Source organism: Lissotriton helveticus, chromosome 5_1 (genome assembly GCF_964261635.1).
Source record: "Lissotriton helveticus chromosome 5_1, aLisHel1.1, whole genome shotgun sequence".
Taxonomy (NCBI): Eukaryota; Metazoa; Chordata; class Amphibia; order Caudata; family Salamandridae; genus Lissotriton; species Lissotriton helveticus.
This window is the reverse complement of record NC_136065.1, coordinates 1,975,295,328-1,975,316,532: the sequence shown is the minus strand read 5'-3', so window position 1 is coordinate 1,975,316,532 and position 21,205 is coordinate 1,975,295,328. Positions and strand designations below refer to the sequence as shown.

At 46.0% G+C, this 21,205-nt stretch overlaps 1 protein-coding gene across 7 annotated transcripts in view; it reads right to left on the bottom strand.

Annotated features, from left to right (window-relative positions):
• The window catches only part of GRB7 (growth factor receptor bound protein 7), a 674,120-nt gene that overhangs the window by 148,121 nt on the left and 504,794 nt on the right, over positions 1-21,205 (bottom strand). Inside the window, exon 1 of one of the 7 annotated variants that reach the window (XM_078645664.1) lies at positions 5,062-5,250. The exons of the other annotated variants lie outside the window; for them this stretch is intronic. Within the exon in view, the coding sequence (XP_078501790.1) occupies positions 5,062-5,194 (133 nt within the window). The 5' untranslated portion in view covers positions 5,195-5,250. Of the gene's footprint in view, positions 1-5,061; positions 5,251-21,205 lie in introns of those variants that run through there. 7 annotated transcript variants of the gene reach the window in all.

Sequence of the window (21,205 nt, the reverse complement as noted above, 5' to 3'; positions counted from 1 at the left end):
AAAGATATAGCCCCCAACAATGCCAACAGCAGGATATAGCACAAAGAATACCAACGCAGCGGCTTATATTGAGTTGGTCAGTTGCATCCGAGGTATGTCAACATTCAATCCAACAAGATTTTATTTTAGCTATAGTCCCAACATTGTTCCCATTCAATGAGAACATTCGTCATGTCGGGTCTATTGCCAAGTTTCTCAATCATTGTCCAACTTATTTCATTTTTAGTGTGGTTCAACTCTATAAAGTGTGCTGTTGGCCATATGGTTATGTGACTGCCGCGGATAATGCTACGATGTATGTATATGTGGGTCTTTATTTTCCTCGATGTCATGCTAATGTACATTTTTCACATGGACACTTAATCGGGCATACCACATTGTTGGAGTTGTAATTGATATGACTCCTCTGTTCTCAGGGGGACCTTAACCCCAAGTCAATTGTTTTTGGTACAGAAATGAATGAAGGACATTACTAAAAATGTTCCTCTTAGAGTCCATTCACTCCTTTGCTATCCAATTGTGTTTTTGTCATTTTGAGGTTCTAATCGGAAATTAGATAAATGAGATGTTTACAGATTTTAAAAACTATTTAAAGAGAGATACTATGAAAAAATACATCACATAAGGACACAATGTTAATAATTAAAGTTGCAGTTAGTTTCACAATTGTGTGTAAAAATATTGAGAATATAAATATTGTTCTGTGAAAATACAAGGGGCAAAATATCAACCACCACATTATTCTGAATATAGCTAACTGTAGACAGACAAAAATAAAAACCTGGTAATGTGGTATAATACAAAAGGTTATAGAAATACTTGAAAGTGGTTGAAATACTGAATTGCAAAATAACAAAATGTTGCAATTAAAACTATTTAACAAAATGTGTGAAGGTGAAGAAGAGGGGTGGATCACAATGAAGACATACAAATATTTAATTCATGAATTCCCAAATACGCCACCATTACAAGATTACTAAAGGTGCACAACAGTGTGACTGCTATATTGTGGTCTTTTATACATTTCATGATTGGGATTTGAAGACATTGAAAGGTACATTTGCAAGAATTTTGGTAAAACCTCGAAATAGCACATTAAATGGTAAGTTTCACAGAAGGATAAAACACGTGCCAACTGCTAGGATGACAAAGTGTGTTATTGGATTAGCAGTTTTAGAAGCATTCTTGTCTGCAAAACCTGTATGCTGAAATAACCTCTTCTTAGTAACACACTTTCATCTAAACTCACTACTGGATAACATACAATTCAGTTAGCTATTAGGGATGAAAAGGGCTGTGTGAAGCTCAGATATTTACCTGGTACATAAATATAAAAATAATGAAAATCAATCAATTACAATATTCATATCAACCATAAAATTAAAAGTACAAAATGCCAAGACAACAAGATCTAATGGAATCAATTATTCTGGACAAGTAGGCCCAATCAAGTTCCTTTTAGTAGACTATAAACAATCAAGCAGGATCTCAAAGATCATAGAAAAATATCGGCCAGTTATTAAAAACGGTCACAAATGTACACAGAGAAAACATTACTGGTATTTAGCAAGAAACGAAATCTATGTGATATGATAACAAAAGCGGAAAGTGATCTAAGAGATACTACTCAATTCATAATATAAAAAAATGTAGGAACATCTTCAAGGTTATTACGTAACCGCTGCAACATTATTAGGGATGAAAAGTGATCTCACTCAAGAAAAGGTACATGTAGAACATTAAATACTTCATAAGCTATGAAATATCAGTGTAAACAAATGTATATTGGTCAGACTGTCAGGAAATTACACATCTGAATTGTCCGACGAGAATCAAACCTTAGACGTAATTGTGCACAACAATTTGTTGAAATGGGGCATAATATGGGTGAACCATGTGTCCAGGTTTGGGAAATAGTTATTCAAACTCAAGATGAAGGTGATTTGCATTCAAACCTGTTCTATAATTTGTTTTAAGACAGATTATATTCCTAATAGGTTAATGGATTTTGAAATGTTCTGTTGTTTCTTGTAAGATTCAAACAGTTGAAATATAATTAGGAGACTTACATCAAATGTAGCTTCTGCATTTTATTGTGATCCTCATACACATTAAACACACTAGACTATACCTCAATTCCAAGAATTTGAGTTCCTTGGAGTAAATTGGAATGTGGCAAATTTAGCTGAAGAGCATAGTTTATTTTGGGATGATTTAGAACTCAGTGCTTATGGGAAATCTTCTAGTTTAAGGAAGAAGTGATAAATCAGGAGGAAAATACACCGGTGAAATTTCCCCCACCATAGTGGTGGAAAGTTGGTGAAACTGCACTAATCTATTTAATTCAGAAATCAGATAATTTTCTATAACCACCCAACTCTAAATCCGGTCATTAATGGTTAAACGTAGATTCCTAGGCAACTCCCAGTTTGTTTATGAAGGAAATTGTGCTCACCAACCTCCCCCCTGAAGAGAAAGTATTCACCCACTCCAGAGTTCTGTACTAATTAAGCACTGGCGAGCAAGGGTTATTTGTGTTTGCTGGCATGCTCTGAAGTGTTCATGATGTTTTTATGATTGATGCCATTGCATTCTAAGGGCATCTAGTGCTTTTCAGGTGATTATATCTCGCTTGATGGCATTATTGGCCAGTCGATCTTTAGAGCATGTAATTACTGGTGGAATTGTGCGAGTAGTTAAAAGCATTCTAATGGCAGTTTGAATTTTTTTAGGAATGGTTGCTGCTAACGTGGCTAGTCCTCGTGTTATTTTATTAATGGATGAAGTTTTGGTTGAGCCACCATGCAGGGCTAAGGGCCATGCCATTTGGCATGGGCTGGGATAGTGCCACCCTCATGTGAGGTTTCCCAGAACCCTTTGCTTCCCTGCAAAACTTGCAGCTGGGGTGAGGGCAGGAAAGCTAAAAAGCTGACCTGCCCGTAGGATCAAAGCCCGGCGATGTAGAGATCACTGAAATCCCTCTCACCCGCTTTCAAGGGTGATTTAGGCTAAAAAATGCCAAAGAATGGTACTTGGGTGCTCAAGTGCCTTTAAATGTATTACCAAAACCCTCTTCCAGAAAAGGTTCCTTAGAGAGAGGGCTGATTAGAGGGGATGGGGAGCTGGTCTTCTAACACTATATCTGGTGCCTACGACGTTTCCTTAGGGGGTTCCCAGGTTGTCACGGATTGCCCCAGCAGGGTCAACCCTAAATCTGTTATTACTGAGAACATTGCCCTAAAATTTAAAAACGTTTCTCTTTGTTTCGAATAATCCATGTTCGCTGGGCCCTGGGACCTGCCTGTATGTTCCAAGGGGCGGCTGTAAGTAGGAAATGTATTTAGGTCAATTTTGTGATGCTTACATCTGTCTTGAGATGTCCATAATGTGCAGGGATTCATGTACTGTGATATCCTGCTCTGCAAAATATTCCCCTGAAGTAAACTTTTTAGCTTCTACTCCAATGTACGTGTCAGGGACTCTAATTTTCGGCCGGGTATGTGTTGTGCGAGAGGAAACCATTGCACGAGTCAGAGCCCCATGGGGAGTGGAGTTATTGAGTAAATCTGCAAAGCTGCATGACATTTTTTATGACATTTTCGCTCAGGGAATAGTTTATAGTCAAGCTTCTGGAATGCTCTGATAGTTGAAAACCAGGTCAGACAGGGATAAAAGTGGCCGGTGTGAGCAAACTGGACAGCTAAAAAGAGGCCATCATTTGGAAATCAGGCCAGTTTTGAATTTGTAAACACAAGCTGTATTGGTATTTTGCAAGGTATGGGAGACTGCATGGATGTGTGTTTGCTGCATGCAATGTTTATGGCAAAACCAACAGTACAAACCCGCCCACCTGGTCATACAACCGCCCCACAAGCTGTTAAAAAAAAACCAGGCCCACACACTAATCTGTCAGACCAGCCCACCAGGCATTGCCTGAGTGCCCTGTAGGCCAGTCCCCACTCTGAAGGGAAGGCTGTCGGGGTGGGCTTCCATTTCTGCATTTCACTGTGCGTTTACTTGCTTTGCTGTTTGGCATATTGATGTTGCTCGCTCTTGTTGTGTTAGAGTCAAATGAGAAGGCAGGGCGCGGAAGGCCTGAGTGGAAGTATGAATGTCCACATATCTTGGGGGAGTAGAACCCATGTGTTTGCAAACCCTGAACCCTGGAACCTTCCATTAATAACCAAGAGCCCAACCCCCATAGTGACATAGGTTCACACTGAAGTGATGGGTGATATAAATAAAAACATTACCTGAAAAGCATGCAGCACACCCCAGGAATCCTGATGGGGCGAGGGAAAATTAGGAATTAAAAGGGAGGAGATGGGGGTGGGGGTGGAGGTCAAGACTGAAGCTACTAAAAAGGTAATCCCAAGGTCCTATTTGTCATCCCCTGTAACTCCGCCCCCTCGCGTGCTCCTGAGGCACCGGGGGGGCCCTGTATTGGTAACGCCGGGGGCGGAGCAACCTGTGGTTATTCCGGGGACCTTCTAATGATGCCCCTCGGGGGATAGCAGTCCCCCGGCAGTCGGTCTCCGCCCAAAGTTGGCCACAATGCTCTGTGCGCAAGTGCACTTCAGGGAGTTTATATCTCAGCTTTCACTGGGTGACGGGGGGGGGGGGGGGGTAGAAGGGCGCGTGAAAGCACGTGCTGGCAATTGCTGCTGGGAGTCCAGCAAAGCACTTACTGCAGCTCCCACACATCAAAGGACGGTGCTGCTTGTTCGCTTTGTAGATACAGATTTTTATTACTTATTGGACAGCTTCCAAGCAGGCAGTAATGGGAGCCCGGGCCCCCTCCAACACACTCTTAACTAAAGTATCCTTTAATGTGTGCCTGTAATTGCACAGACAATTTGTAGCCGCATAAGCGACTTTATTTTGTTTGCTTCACCAAACCCTTTGTACGTAAATCCACCTGAACTACGTTCCGACCAGTGAAGCGTTCACAGAATATTATATTTTCAGATAAAGTGCAAATGCATAGTAGCCCACCCACCTCAGAGTACAGTCTCAGCTACCAATACAGGGTCTTAGCTAAAGAACAAAAAATAATATTACCTGTTCCCGTCGTCGTTGTGCTTGGCTGGTGGCGCGTGTGGGTTTCTGGTGTGGCGGTTATGTTGGTGCCGTGTCGGGGCTCGGGCGCCACCGTGCACTCAGACATTTCACCTCGTGGGACGCAGCAGCTCATTTCCCAGGTGCGAGGCGCCGCCTCGTGCAGTGAAACAAGACGTCATGCTCTCAAGTAAGAGGCACCGGCTCCTGCGTTCATACCAGCTCGAGCCCTGGCGCATGCGCTCAACATCTGGCCACGGTTTCAGGTGTAGGCACCACTACACGTTGTCAGGTTTGAGGGCCCCCCTCATGCTTTCAGGTGGGAAGGGTTAGATTACCTCATGTTCTGTTGTGACAGGTATGCCTCGTGTTCTTAGCTCTGAGGCGCCGTCTCGTGCTCTGAGTCGCTGTCTCAGGATCTCGGATGGCAAGGGCCACCTCATTTTCTGAGGTGCGGTCTCGTGCTCTGAGGTGCGAGGCGCTGGCTTAGATTCTCAGATGAGAAGGGCCACCTCATGTTCTCATGTGTCAGGTACCACCTCGTGTTCTCATGCGTCAGGTACCACCTCGTGTTCTCATGTGTCAGGTACCACCCCGTGTTATCATGTGTCAGGTACCACCTCGTGTTATCATGCGTCAGGTACCACCTCATGTTCTCATGTGTCAGGTACCATATCATGTTCTCATGTGTCAGGTACCACCTCATGTTCTCATGCGTCAGGTACCACCTCATGTTCTCATGCGTCAGGTACCACCTCCTGTTCTCATGTGTCAGGTACCACTTCGTGTTATCATGTGTCAGGTACCACCTCGTGTTATCATGTGTCAGGTACCACCTCCTGTTCTCATGCGTCAGGTACCACTTCGTGTTCTCATGTGTGAGGTACCACCTCGTGTTATCATGTGTCAGGTACCACCTCGTGTTATCATGTGTCAGGTACCACCTCGTGTTATCATGTGTCAGGTACCACCTCGTGTTATCATGCGTCAGGTACCATATCATGTTCTCATGCGTCAGGTACCACCTCATGTTCTCATGCGTCAGGTACCACCTCGTGTTCTCATGTGTCAGGTACCACCTCATGTTATTATGCGTCAGGTACCACCTCATGTTCTCATGCGTCAGGTACCACCTCGTGTTCTCATGTGTCAGGTACCACCTCGTGTTCTCATGTGTCAGGTACCACCTCGTGTTCTCATGTGTCAGGTACCACCTCATGTTATTATGCGTCAGGTACCACCTCATGTTCTCATGCGTCAGGTACCACCTCATGTTATTATGCGTCAGGTACCACCTCATGTTATTATGCGTCAGGTACCACCTCATGTTATCATGTGTCAGGTACCACCTCATGTTATTATGTGTCAGGTACCACCTCGTGTTATCATGTGTCAGGTACCACCTCGTGTTATCATGTGTCAGGTACCACCTCGTGTTATCATGCGTCAGGTACCACCTCATGTTCTCATGCGTCAGGTACCACCTCATGTTCTCATGTGTGAGGTACCACCTCGTGTTATCATGTGTCAGGTACCACCTCGTGTTATCATGTGTCAGGTACCACCTCGTGTTATCATGTGTCAGGTACCACCTCGTGTTCTCATGCGTCAGGTACCACCTCGTGTTCTCATGCGTCAGGTACCACCTCGTGTTCTCATGTGTCAGGTACCACCTCATGTTATTATGTGTCAGGTACCACCTCATGTTCTCATGCGTCAGGTACCACCTCATGTTCTCATGTGTCAGGTACCACCTCGTGTTACCATGTGTCAGGTACCACCTCGTGTTACCATGTGTCAGGTACCACCTCGTGTTATCATGCGTCAGGTACCATATCATGTTCTCATGCGTCAGGTACCACCTCATGTTCTCATGTGTCAGGTACCATCTCGTGTTCTCATGTGTCAGGTACCATCTCGTGTTCTCATGTGTCAGGTACCACCTCATGTTCTCATGCGTCAGGTACCACCTCGTGTTCTCATGTGTCAGGTACCACCTCGTGTTCTCATGTGTCAGGTACCACCTCATGTTATTATGTGTCAGGTACCATATCATGTTCTCATGTGTCAGGTACCACTTCGTGTTCTCATGTGTGAGGTACCACCTCGTGTTCTCATGTGTCAGGTACCACCTCGTGTTATTATGTGTCAGGTACCACCTCGTGTTCTCAGGTCTGAGGCATCATGCCGGCTTATGATTTGAGGCACTCGGCTGCCTTCTCACACGAGGCGCTAACTCATGTTCTCATGCGTGGGGCCCTGGGTTCATGTTGCCTGGTGTGTGACGTAACGTCATGCTATCAGATGCCAAGGAGCAGGTTACACTGTCTCTGTGGCGCGAGGCGCCCCCTCCAGGTCTCAGGTGTGACGTTCTCTCCCGCCCAAGTTCCCAGGCGCGAGGAGGCCGCTGCTGTTGTCAAGTGTGAGGTGCCAGCGCGAGCTCTGAGGCGTGAAGCACTGGCCCATCGTGCCCTGAGGCGCCGACGCACACTCTCAGGTATGAGGAGCTAGCTCATGGTACCAGTCGGCGACTCGTGTTTTTTTTTAGGTGTGTAACGTGTAATGAATGGTCTCAGGCGAAAAAACGCCGATCTATGGTATTAAATGTGAGGTGCTAAATCTTGCTCTAAGGACTGAGGTGTCAACAGGTGTTGTGAGGGGCCGTCTCGTGCTCTGTGGTGGGAGGCATCAACAGTTCTCAGGTGTGAGGCAAATGCTAATTCCAAGATGCGAGGTGACGCCTCAAGTGCTGAGGTGTGAGGCGTCATCTTATGTTTTCAGGTGAGAGGCGCAAGCTGATCTTCTAATGTGTGATTATGGCCCAAGGTGCAAGGTGACTTCATGTTTCGAGTGTAAGGTGGAGGCTGAGGTATGCGGCATCACCTTAGGTTCTCAGGTGTGAGGAGCCACCTCATGTCAGGTGTGAAGGGCCAGAAAATGCTTGTGTGAGGTGTCACTTGTTTTCAGGTGTGAGGCAAAGGCCCATGTCGAAGTGTGAGGTGTCACCACATGTTTTCAAGTGATGAGGCGAGGGCTGCTGTTCTCGATTGTGAGGCACGGCCTCATGCTCCGAGGTGTGAGGCACTACCCCATGTTGTCAGGTGTGAGGCGCCGGCTAAAGATGAGGTGAGGCACAGCTGATGTTCGCATGTGCCAAGCACTGGCGCTTGCTCTCGGGTGTGAGACAACATCTCATGCTCACAAGTGGCGTCTTTTACTTTGAGGCGCCACTTCGTGCTGTCAGACGTCATCTCACCACCCTTGTTCTGCAAAACCTGTTTTTGCGGATTTTCTACAAAATCCCTATTGAGTGGCGAGACTATAAAAGATCAAGGTGCTTCTTTCGCAGTAAATAATAACCTCCCCTGGCAGACATCCAGGTGTTATTCTAGCATCCACCGCCCCCTTCACCTCCGGCTGCTATTTTAAATGCTTCTCGCTTGAGAGGGTGACTTGCGCAAGATTACACAACGAGTCAGGAAACTCAAGCGAGTTCTTCACAACCGAAAGTCTGTGCCTAACCCTAGCTCGCATACTCATCTTCACCTCAAAAATCTACGTTAACTATTTCTGTGTTGGCTCTGGTGACACAAAAACGAGTTTTGTTCTACTTGAGGCGAATACGTTTCTTTAGGAATGTACATGTATGATGTGGTGCGGGGGCAGCGCTGTGTCTGGGACTGTACATCAAGGCAGCACTGGACCAATCAAGAGGTCCGTCACAGTTCAGTAACACCTCTGCATGCACTCACCTACGGCCGTTTAAGCTAGGAGAGGATGTGGCCTAATGATCAGAGCTGCCGACTATGGAATTAGGGAACCAGGTTCGAGTCCAGGCGTCGCCTCACATCCTGCGAATTTTGGGCAGTACGTATTAATCATAAATGTGTCCTTGTGTAAAGCAACTGGTGCTCCTGTAAAGCGCCTCAGAACCTTCGGGCCGAGTATGCGCTATATAAAACGGCAAAAAAAAGTTCGCGAGTCACAAAGGCCCTGGCAGACCATCTTTACGCTAGAAGCGTGATCACGCTACCCATATAGACAGATACACACACACACACACACACACACGTTCATATGAATCCCATTTTAGCCCTCCCTATCCCTCCCGCTCTCATGCCACCAAACCCTAGAAAGCCCACGCTTTCCGCGTTAGACCGACCTGTTCCCTGAGCAGAGTGATTGTGAGATTTACAGACCACCTCTAGCAGGATGAAAGCGTCATCGGCCTGTGCTCTCCCTCCACTGCCTTTCATCACTTCACAAAACAAATCACACAGTTCGTTGTATGCCTCCGAAAAGCCACCCACTGTCCCGCCTTCCGATACACATCACCAAGCACAGAAAATACATATATGCCACTTAAGAGGTTTCCTATCAATACTTTGAAAATAAACAGCAAATTGACACTAGACCAAAAACTGAAGTAACATTCAGTTGCCGGAGTTCTCAAATCAACTTTGTTTTCTACAGTTGCTGTAAAATGTATTTTTAGCCAACAAATACTGTTTTTTACATCAAATTATTTTGGATTTGAAATAGTTTTTGCATACTTAATTTCTAGCAGGTAATGTAATAAGAGTCAGTCGCATTTTAGGTGTCGGAGGAGTGAGTGACTGGTTGCCTTCGGGGTTCCGTGCCTGACACGTGACACTTAGGAGCCGAGCCCAAGCCAGCGCTAGACAGTCAAGCTGGATAGGTGACATGGGCCTTTCAGTGGTGGGCCTGATATGTGCGTGCCTCTACTCCAGCCCTACCTGCCTTACAGAAGCACAAAGCTGTTGGAGATCGCCCATCAAGTTCGCAAACTTAGAGAAGTTAATTTATTAGCGTGGTACATCAAATAATCATTGCTAAAATGCGCACACTGAATACATAACAAGCTTGTCCGTTAGCTTTTTAGGCTGTTTCACCGCATTGCTTCTCTTTCCTGAATCATTAACATGATGCATTCTGTGCACATAGAAAACTGAAAAATACACAAACCCAGAGGTCATCTCTGGACAGTAATGGCCGGATTTGAAGTCACTCACTTTAGGCCAGGGCAGAATTTCAATTAAGCCAGAGTATCCGGAGTAAATTTGGTAATTCTGTGTCGCTCTTTGACGCAGAATTACCAATAATAGTATGATTACTACTGTTCACGTAATTAAGAGAAATTTGGGGGGGTATCTTACTGTAAGAGCACATTTGGCGAGGGCGAGTGGCTGCTTACGCTCGCTATTCAAGTTCTGATGCATTTAGAGCTATTTCTTAGTGCAAAATGCATCCTTACAACCATGTTGGATGCGAGGGGGCATTTTGCGCTCAGCAAATTGCTCAAAAAGCATATAAGAAGTTCAAGGAGAATCTTACCCAAGTGCATATGTAGCGAGCGCGAGCGAATGCTTGCTATCTGTATTATGTCACATTTAGCACTATTTCTTAGCGCATAATGCATTCTCACACCCATTCTGAATGCTAAGGGGCATTTTTTTGCGCTAAGAAATAGCACTAGATGCAAAATAACTCGTCTCGCAATTATGCGTAATCTCACAAAATTCTTAGGTAATTCCGCGTGATTACGCTACACTAAATTACGCAAGTTATGCTTACCCCTACTTATGATAGCAGAGCTATGGCCATGCTCCACATATTAAAATAGCTGAGAGCTCATGGGCGGATGGATGTAGTGACACCTGTATAATGTGAACCTAGCTGGGAAGCAATGGAGCGCTGAACAGGAGTGAGATCACAGGAAACAATAGATTTACATGTGGTGTAAACAGATACTTCTAGTCTGCTCGGAGGTGATGCTGCTTAACAAGACCGGTTTTCAGTTTCTTTCTGAACTGAAGGAGTGTTGAGGCTATTTTGATGTCAGTGGGTCTATTGTTCCAGATCCTGGGTGTGAAAAAGGAGAAGGCTTTTCTTCGTTGTTGTCCCCTCTTTTACCATGTCATCTTTATTCTTGTAATGCCCTGGCTCTTCGTGTGGTGCTGTCCACCAGAGGCTGTTAGTTCTTGACTTGGTATTGTGGCATTGCTGTTGGCATTGAAGATGATACAGGCCTGCAGGGGAGGCCAGGGTAATTCCTTGAGGGTTGGGTGATGTGGTGGAACTGCTTCACAACATTGCTATGACATGTCACCGTACGTGGGATCCATTTCAGGAGAAACAAATTGATGTCGGGGAGGCCACTGAATAGAGTGCTGCCTCCCTCTCGGTGGGAGAGAACCTGTGCTTGTACTGCTGCTCTGAAGTCTGCTTCTAGCTGGAAGTGTTTTGCTATCTTTAGGACGGAGAGCGGGTACCACAATGTCTTTGTTTTGCTAACGATGTGTTCTTTAAATGTAAGGTCTGTGTTAAGGCAGACTCAAAGCGGTTTAGCCTAGTCTATCACCTACATGCATTAAGCCATAGAGATTCATGTCTGAGAGCTAGGCTTAACTCTGTGGGTGATTGGCACTGTTGGTGAACAAGAGGAATTCAGCCTACGTATGGTTGAGCTCCATCTAGTACTTGACATCCAGCTGTGAGTAAGTCTGAGATGGGATTTGAGTCGATGAATGTCAGTGGTTGAGGAGATTTTCTGTTCCATCTGCTACATTCGGATGCTCTAAAAATATATTCACCCCTAATTTATCATTTGACTCGATTTCAAATATCCACATCTGATATCACACAATACTGCACTACCCGGTCGACTTGGGTTGAAGTTAGTCCTCTAAACCAGACCGACAATCATCAAACCTAATTTACAACAAGGGGTGGTGATGGACAGAGTCTCTGAATTAAGCAGAGTACTCTCACCCAGTCAAGAGATCAGGGCTAGATCCAACACTGTTTTTTAGCTCATTGCACCATCCCAGTTTCAGAACCTGGCTGTATGCAAATTAGTCTGTCCCTGGCCCAGTGGATCATGGGAACAGGGCAGACCAGACTACAAAAGCCAATTCTTACACTGGGAAGGAAACAAGCTTCCGGGGACCGGTTTCTGCCATTTCAGGCGTCTTCGGCCCGGCTTGCTTGAATACTGATGGTGCAATGAGCAAGGGACTCACATCTGAGTATACCCTTCCACGCTTAGGGTGGACAAAATAATTTACAACAAGGGGTGGTGATGGACAGAGTCTCTGAATTAAGCAGAGTACTCTCACCCAGTTAAGAGATCAGGGCTAGATCCAACACCGTTAGCTTGTCTCCTTTCTGGTGAAGAATTGGCTTGGTAGTTTGGTCTGCCCTGTTCCCATGATGCACTGGGCCAGGGACAGACTAATTTGCATATAGCCAGGTTCTGAGCTGGGATGGGGCAGTGAGATAAATAACGGTGTTGGATCTAGCCCTGATCTCTTGACTGGGTGAGAGTACTCTGCTTAATTCAGAGACTCTGTTCATCACCACCCCCTTTTCTGTATCGTTTTTGGCCACTATAGGTGTGGCAGGGTATACTCAGACATGAGTCCCTTTCTCACTGCTCCATCAGGATTCAAGCAAGCCGGGCCGAAGAGGCTGAAATGCCAGAAACCGGTCCCCGGTAGCTTGTCTCCTTTCTGGTGAAGAATTGGCTTGGTAGTTTGGTCTGCCCTGTTCCCATGATGCACTGGGCCAGGGACAGACTAATTTGCATATAGCCAGGTTCTGAGCTGGGATGGGGCAGTGAGATAAATAACGGTGATGGATCAAGCCCTGATCTTTGGACTGGGTAAGAGTGGTCTGCTTAATTCAGACACTCTGTTCATCACCACCCCCTTTTCTATATCGTTTTTGGCCACTATAGGTGTGGCAGGGTATACTCAGACATGAGTCCCTTTCTCACTGCTCCATCAGGATTCAAGCAAGCCGGGCCGAAGAGGCTGAAATGCCAGAAACCGGTCCCCGGTAGCTTGTCTCCTTTCTGGTGAAGAATTGGCTTGGTAGTTTGGTCTGCCCTGTTCCCATGATGCACTGGGCCAGGGACAGACTAATTTGCATATAGCCAGGTTCTGAGCTGGGATGGGGCAGTGAGATAAATAACGGTGATGGATCAAGCCCTGATCTTTGGACTGGGTAAGAGTGGTCTGCTTAATTCAGACACTCTGTTCATCACCACCCCCTTTTCTGAATCATCAAACCTAGACACACCACCACATCTCATTGTGTCATGAACTGTAAATAATGTAATTACATAAGAGGCAGTATTCACTGTAAAGTGTTGTCAACGTATTTTCTCTTTCATCGCAAATCACCTTCACCGCCTCAACAGCTGACCGCTTTTCATCCTAGACTTTTTGTACCAGCAGTTTTCTATGTACGGCCTTTCTGGCGGCCAAAGCTTTCCTCCCCGTTTGGCGTGGTTTGCAGACCAGTGAAGTGGTTCGTACAGCACCACCAATGCTTGGCCAGTCGTGGTGGATGGGATCATACTGAAGGCCCAGTTTGGCACCAAGCAATCAAGGGTGTTGTGCAAGAGATATGTGTTTCTTCACCGTCTCAGGTAAGCACAATACATATATAAAGTACTTTATTGGCAAGCAATGTCAAATGTAATGCCAAGGTAAACAGGTAAAAGACAATAAATATTACAGTCTCTCCAGTAGTGGCTGTTTCAGTTTTCAGGCTGTTTCAAAATCCAAGTTTTATGCACAGTGTGTCTTCTGGTGACATGCTTATTCTTAATGTGAGAGGGAGGCAAGTAACATATTCACTCACTGGAACATTGAATCTAATATGTGATACTCTCTTCTGCATGAAAAAACGAGCGCAATGGAGGAAAGCCCTGTGCTCATTGCTATTGTTTTTATCCCAAATGTATCCGGGATTTGAGACTGCTTATTTTCCGGTATTATGTATCTACCCCTTTGTATCCCAATGGTATCCTCCCCTCCTAAGTCTTTTGTATACCACCCGTCAACCCTGTAAAGCGCTCTGATACCCTCACGGGTCTGGTTCACGCTCTATAAAAAAAATATATATATATATTGATCAACCCATCTAGGAAAACCCCCTCCTAGTCTACGACTCAAGGTAGCTCCCTCTCATGCTTACAGAGCACATGCAATCATCTTCCTCCATAACAATGGGATTATCTTCATCCAATCCTCATACCACAACCCAGAAATATTTGATGAATCTTTCTCTAGCATAAGCATGCGGTTACTAGCAATTTAATCCGCCCCTTCACAAAGTCATCCTAGTTCTTCAGATAATCCACAGGAACCCCAAGTAGTGTCCTTGCATATTGTCGCCACATCCAGTGCTCCCCTCCTCTATCTCCCTCTCTCCTCTATGGCGAATAGCATTCATAATACCAAATCATCACATCCCCCTGTGGGATCCGTTTTCCCCTCCCGGATTCACTAAACTGATTCTCACCCACTCTTCACCTCTAGGACAATGGTCATCGAGAAACAAAACTACGGAAATAACACCATTACCCCAATTCTTCCTTTGACCTCCAAGCACACCAGTGTAGATACTACTATCCACCAGACGACACTCCCCTTGGCCCAATCTAGGATAAACTCAGAGTTCGAACTCACAAACTCTACTAGCAACATGGCTTTTATGACCCCAACTCTTATACTCAGCCAGCTCTCGAGATATCCACCTTCCCCCTGAAGCCCTATCCCATGTCCAACCTGTCCTCTCCTCCGCTGGCTCTCCATGACCAGTGGTATGCCAACCCCAAAGTCCTTGGCACCCCCGCCTCCTGGCCTCCTATTCCAATCCATGATCGCTTTCCCACTCCTCACTAGAATCCAGAGTAAGTAAAATTACACTGGACCTTCAACAACTTATCACCTTAGAGCTGTTGAACATTCGATGGCCCAACAGGATTCATGGGAAGAACAGTCACAACTGTGCCCAATTCACTAACTACTGCACTAGGCTTCCGTCTACACCCCAACCAGCTTGATCTCTACAATCCAGACTTTTCCCCACTTGAGATGGAGAACATACCCTACCCCAATGACTCCACTCAGCCCTTTAGGTGCAAAGTTCCATGTTAGCAGAGACATTCACTCCCTACTCCTTTCATATAGTTCCACACCCTCTAACACAGACATTCTGGCAAAAAAACAAACCATTCCTGCGATCCCACATAGTAAAACTAGGCCCAACTCCAAAGCTGTAAACAACTCCAACCTCATGTGAATTGCCATCACACAGACTACCCCAGCGGACACCATATCTCACCTGAAATTAACCGTGGGCGCAGTGCTCCGCTCCGTCCAAGGAGTGTGCGTAGTGTTGCATACTTTGCGATCCGCAAAGTAGGCGTAGTAGGCAGGCTACGCACACGCCGTGGAGGAGCGAAGTTGCCCGCCACACACCTCCGGCGTCCCGGGCTCCCTCTTCCTGCTTTATCACGACTTCTTACTGACAAATGCGTATGCGCATGCGTGAGCGCCCACGCATGCGCATTTATAAGGAAGAAGTCGCATTAAAGCAGGAAGAGGGATCACCGGGACGCCACATCTCTGGTAAGTCTTTTTAATTACTTTTCTTATGCTTTTAGAGATTATAAGGCCATTTAAAAGAGGGCGGGAGGGAGGCAGGCGGCGCTTAGTGGGGCTACGCGAAGTGTGCAGGTGTGCGTAGATTCCCCCCCACTTCGTGATGCTCCGCGTAGCCCCACTACGCCCACCCTTACCTGAAATACATGCTACTCAACTGCAGATCAGCAGTAAGGCATTCAGCGGACATCGCTGACCTCATCCTTACACATGAACTGGACGTCTTAATTCTGACTGAAACATGGCTAAATGATTCCTCCACACCTGCCCATGCCTCACTAGTTACACCCAATCATGACATCATATGATTAGATAGCTCCTATAGACCAGGGGGAGCTATCACCTGCATACATCATAGCAGCCTCTCAGTGAAACAGTCACAAACCGTTGCTCTGTCCTCATGTGAATACCTATGCGAATACCTATGCATCGATATTGCAAGTAACAACAGGCCATTATGCAAACTTCATGCGCTCTACCATCTGCCAGGAGATAACATCACATTCTTAGAACAAATCATGGAAATCATATCAACCATCGCAGGACAACACAGCACCCAGATCTTCCTTGAAGATTTTAACCTCCACTGGAATGACCAGAATGACTCTGCAACCTTTCTAGATGACCTGGTCCAAATTTGTGATAGTCCTACACACAATAAGGGAGCGACCTTGGATCTAATCATAGCTAATGCCAATGCCACTCTACTCAAGTCTATAGTACCCTGTGATTGGACTGACCACCACGCATCACCTTCATTATCACAGAACTGGTGATAATGAAAAAGTCTCAACTAAAGTAACCTGAAAAAGGAGCTTAAGAAATATAAACCAGAATGATCTGTCAGCCATCAGCAACAACTTCTTGCCCACTCCGGTTGAAATGTCAGATGTCCATGAGCTCACTGATCATTACAACAATACCATGATGAACATCCTAGACTCAATTGCTTCCCTACAGTTAAAAAGACTGTCCTCCAAAACTCTAAACCATGGTACAATGGCGGCCTTAATGCAGAAAGACGTAATCTGAGACTGGCTGAATGTAATTGGAGACTCGCGCTGTCCCTCGATCACCTGAAGCATCTGAGATCACTTAGGCACACATATAAAAAGCACATCAGGAGCTTGAAAGTGAACGTCTTCGGAAATCAGCTAGATAATGCTAGAAGCCTACCCAAAAAACGATGTGAGCTGGTCAAACTACAACTGAATAGACAATCAAACCCTTCCCAACTAGGACAATTTTTCAACCAAACTGGGACGATTTTTCTTCCTTTTTCCAGGAAATGACAAAAAAATTATTGATTGAACTGATGACAGCACTGGAGCACCTTCCAGACTCACCACATCTCAACCTGCCAACATCATATATATCTCTGAGCCCTCACGTCTTTCAGGGCATTCTCCTAAAAATTAACACCTTGTGCAACTCATTTAAATTATATGAGGAAAGTGACATTGTCTAAATTCTCACAGCTCTGAAACCCTCAAACCACTTCAACGAATCCCTGCCAGTGAATTTCTTCAATGAGTTTAAATGGACAATGCTCCATTTTTGGACCAAGATAGTTAATGCCTGACTGCCTAAAGTCTGGACAGGTAACTCCTATTTTGAAGAACTCCTTGGCAGACCATGCAGACCTAAACAACGTCCGGCCAATCACTAACACTCCGACCCTCACGAAGGTCCTGGAGAATTGTGTTCACGTCCTACTAGGCAACCACATGGAACAATTCCAACTGTTAGACCAATTCCAATTTGGCTTCCGACAAGGACATTGCACTGAATCAGCTCTATTGCACATAGTAGATGATGTACTAAAAATGCTGGGTCAAAATGAATCCTGCCTGCTTATTTTCCTGGACTTATTATCAGCTTTTGACTCCGTTAATAATGGCATCCTCCTAGAATTACTGGAAAGTAGGATTGGCCTATCTGGGTCTGTCCTGAATTGGTTCACTTCTTTCCTCCACAATCGATAACAACAAATCAAGGTTAATCAGTCCCTTTCCTATTCTTCACCTATCACACTTGGGGTTCCACAGGGTTCAACGCTCTCACCCACAATCTTTAACCTGTTCATAGATCCACAAACTGAAATTCTGAACCTATCCAACATCCACTATCACGGGTATGCCGATGACACCAAACTCTACTTGAAAATCTCTTCCTCTGCTGATATCAGGTCTCTTAACACAACTCTTCAAAAAACCAAAAACTGGCTGACACGCAACCATTTCAAAGTAAATGCTCAAAAAACGGAATTCCTCTTAATCACCCCACCCAAACACACCTCTGATATCGGAGAATGGATGAAGTGACTAACAGCAGTTAACTGCCTTGTGCACATCATAGATTCCACTAGATCCTTAGGAATAACCCTTGACAAGAACTTGAACATGCAGGAGCACACCAGAACAGCCACTAAAGGAGCCAACTTCCATATGCGCATCCTAAGGAAATTAAAAGCCTTCACCCCCCTTGACGACATCAAATCAGTTGTTGAAGCCCTAGTGATTTCCAGGTTGGACTATGGAAGCTCAACCCTCTGTTACCTACCTAGCTCAACATTGACTTCTCTAAGGACTTCTCTTAACTTGGCTGCCAGGCTCAGCACAGGATCTAAAAGATACAACCACATCACTCCTGATCTACGGGCAATAAATTGGCGCCATGTGAGGCAAGGATTGAGTTAAAAATTGCCTGCATGCCCCATAAAGTCCTACACTTCAATACACTGATGTACGAGGCACAAAAACTGGAGTTATCTGGTTGTTGTAGATTTTCTAGAAGCTCTAGCACCTTACTGCTGAAACTATAGAAATTCTGTAAAAAGAAAAACATACAAGCAAGCCTTCTTGGGTATTGTCCCGAGAATCTGGAACTCCATTTACCGTGAAATGAGGCTAAACCCCTCAACCATATCATTTAACAAGCATTTACAATGCAATGGTTTTGCTTTTGTTAAAGTTAGAGCTATTGGCATTGCTCTTGACATTATTTTTATTTATGTTTTTTAACATAAATAAATGGCATTGTCATTTACAATGCCACTAGCTTTATCTCTCGCAAATGACACACACAAACACCCACATCAGAATTTGCAAGCAAGTAAAAAACCATGCACCCGTAAATAGCAGAGGGAAGAGTCTTCTACTGGGACACACAAAGATCAAAGACACGGAAGCGGGGGGGGGGGGGTTGAAGACACGAAAGCGGGAAGGGGGGCGGGGCGGAAAAGACACGAAAGCGGGGGGGGGGGGAACACGGAAGCGGAATTGGGGCAAGTTTTACAGTACTTTGCCAGCAATAACAATAGCAACTATTATGAACACTGACAAACTGGGCATACAGATATCAGTTTTACAGACATCAGGATGTTTGATACCAGGAAATCTGAGGTGTCGGAAAGCTCTCCAACGTACCCCCTTTTTAGACTCGTTGAAAACTCCAGTATCAACCGTAATATAATTTTGGAAATTCAGTCCTTTCTCTAAACATCAGCTTAAGCAGTTCTGAAAATATAAGTTTGTCTCGAACACATGCTTGGCACTTGTGTATATGTATATATATATATATATATATATATATATATATATATATATATATATATATATACACACATATATATATACACACACACATATATATATATATATATATATATATATATATATATATATATATATATATATATACACACACACATATATATACACATATACACATACACTAAGCAAAAGCTGTTAAATACATTGGTGTAACTAGGGGCTGCAGGTGGGAGACCCCGGTCCTAGCTTATCTGTTTGGGAGTTGGGGGGGGGGGGCAGCAACATACCTTTGCTCCACAGTCTCTGGAGGTTGAACTTCCTCTGCCTCCTCATCATCGTCACGCTTCGCGGCTCGATATCTGGGGAAACCTGACTCCGCAGACCGGTGCGCAGCTGCCTGCCAGAGGTCAGTCCGACCGCAGTGACCCCTGGTGGGTGGGCTGCGAGCCCTGGCTGCAGAGGTGGCGGCCTTTAGATGGGTGCAGTCAGCCTCGATGGACGGGGCCTTGGCTGGGATAGTGAGCCCAGCTAGGACTGGCGGAAGGCCGTTGGGTTGACCCTAGCTGGCTAGGGCGGATGTGACGCCAGATGTGGCCTCTGGCTTGAGAAGCAGCAGCCCTCGAGTCGAGCAGGGGTCCCGGCTCTGCAGTAGACGTCTAGGGGGCCCGTGGGTCTTGGTGAGACCTGCTGTAGATGGGAGGGCAGCCCTCGGTTGGGGGTCAGTTGAGGAGCAGCACGCCCTGCTTCTGAGCTCGGGGGGCCCTCGTCCGACGCGCAGGGAGCTCGGAACAATCCACTCTGGAGTCTGGGAAAGTCTTCCAAGCCGACCGCATGCACCAGCTGGGTTTAAGTATTGGGCGGGTCCCAAGTGGTCCATCAGCCGGGGGGGCGGGGTGTGGACGTGTGAGGAGGGCAGTCAAGCAGCAGCTCCGCCGCAGATCTGATAATAGGCCTGGAGGGCGGGAGCAGCCCCCAGAGTGCAGCATTGTCCGCATGCCTGGGTCCTCCCCTCGCCCCCGCCTCTTCCTCCTGGACGGAGACTTCTGAGACTCTGAAGATTAGCCGGGGTGGGGGGGGCGGGAGCCCCTCGCATAACCCACGTGCAGAAGTATGAGAATAATGTGCGAGCAGAGGAGGGCTGGCCATGTGCAATTCACATTTATATAGTGGACGCTGCATATTCATGGTGTTTTATCGTCTCAATGTATGTCGCTCGCATGTTGTTGCGGTCAACCTTCCACTCTCGAAGTCAAACAAACACTGCCTTAACAGATCTGGAAAATTATGTTTGCCTTGAATATAAACGGCCAGCGGGAGGGGGGGTTGGGAAAGGAACGGCCAGCGGGAGGAGCGGGAAAGGAACGGGAGGGGGGGGGGCGGGGGAGGAACCGATAGCGGGAGGGGGGACAGGAAAGGAACAACTCACCTGGACTTCCTCGGCCGGCGGTCGGCCGCTAAATGGACCAAGCAAACCTCGACGAGCCCAAAAAAAAGCCCCGCCCACCGAGTGAACACGTCTACATGACGTGAGCAGAAAGGGAAAAATTCTCGGGAACGCCCCCGAATCTGGTCCGGCCTTTGACGGACAGATCCGGCTCCCAATGGCTAGCCTCCATTTATGGAGCTAGCCAATGGGAGGAGGGGGCGAGGAGGGGGCGGGATACCCGACCCAACAGAGAAACATAAGGATTTTGCTAGCGCATGCGTACTTCGTACGCATTGCCAGCAAAACCTAAAAAGGAAGTCAAAGTGCTACTAATGAACACATTTGTGCCTCAAGACTTATGCACTCCACATTTCCTATACCTATGTAAATTACTGAACTTCTAGGATCAATTATATGTATATGTATATGTAGTGGGTGGCATGGGCTCTGTGATGACCTCCTTCATCTTTTTTCGGTCCCTCCTATCCCTCTCGAGATTTTGTTGTTATCTGTTTTACTGTTTCTTCCTTCTTGAGCTCTTGTAAAGCGCTCTGATACCATGTTCATGCAATATAAAACTTTATAAATAAAAATAATTAAATGACCAACCAGTCATAGCCAGTGGGGCCCTTTGCATCCTCCATAGTTGCAGCCACCAGAGCCTTTCACGGTCTCCGCCGCGGCAACCA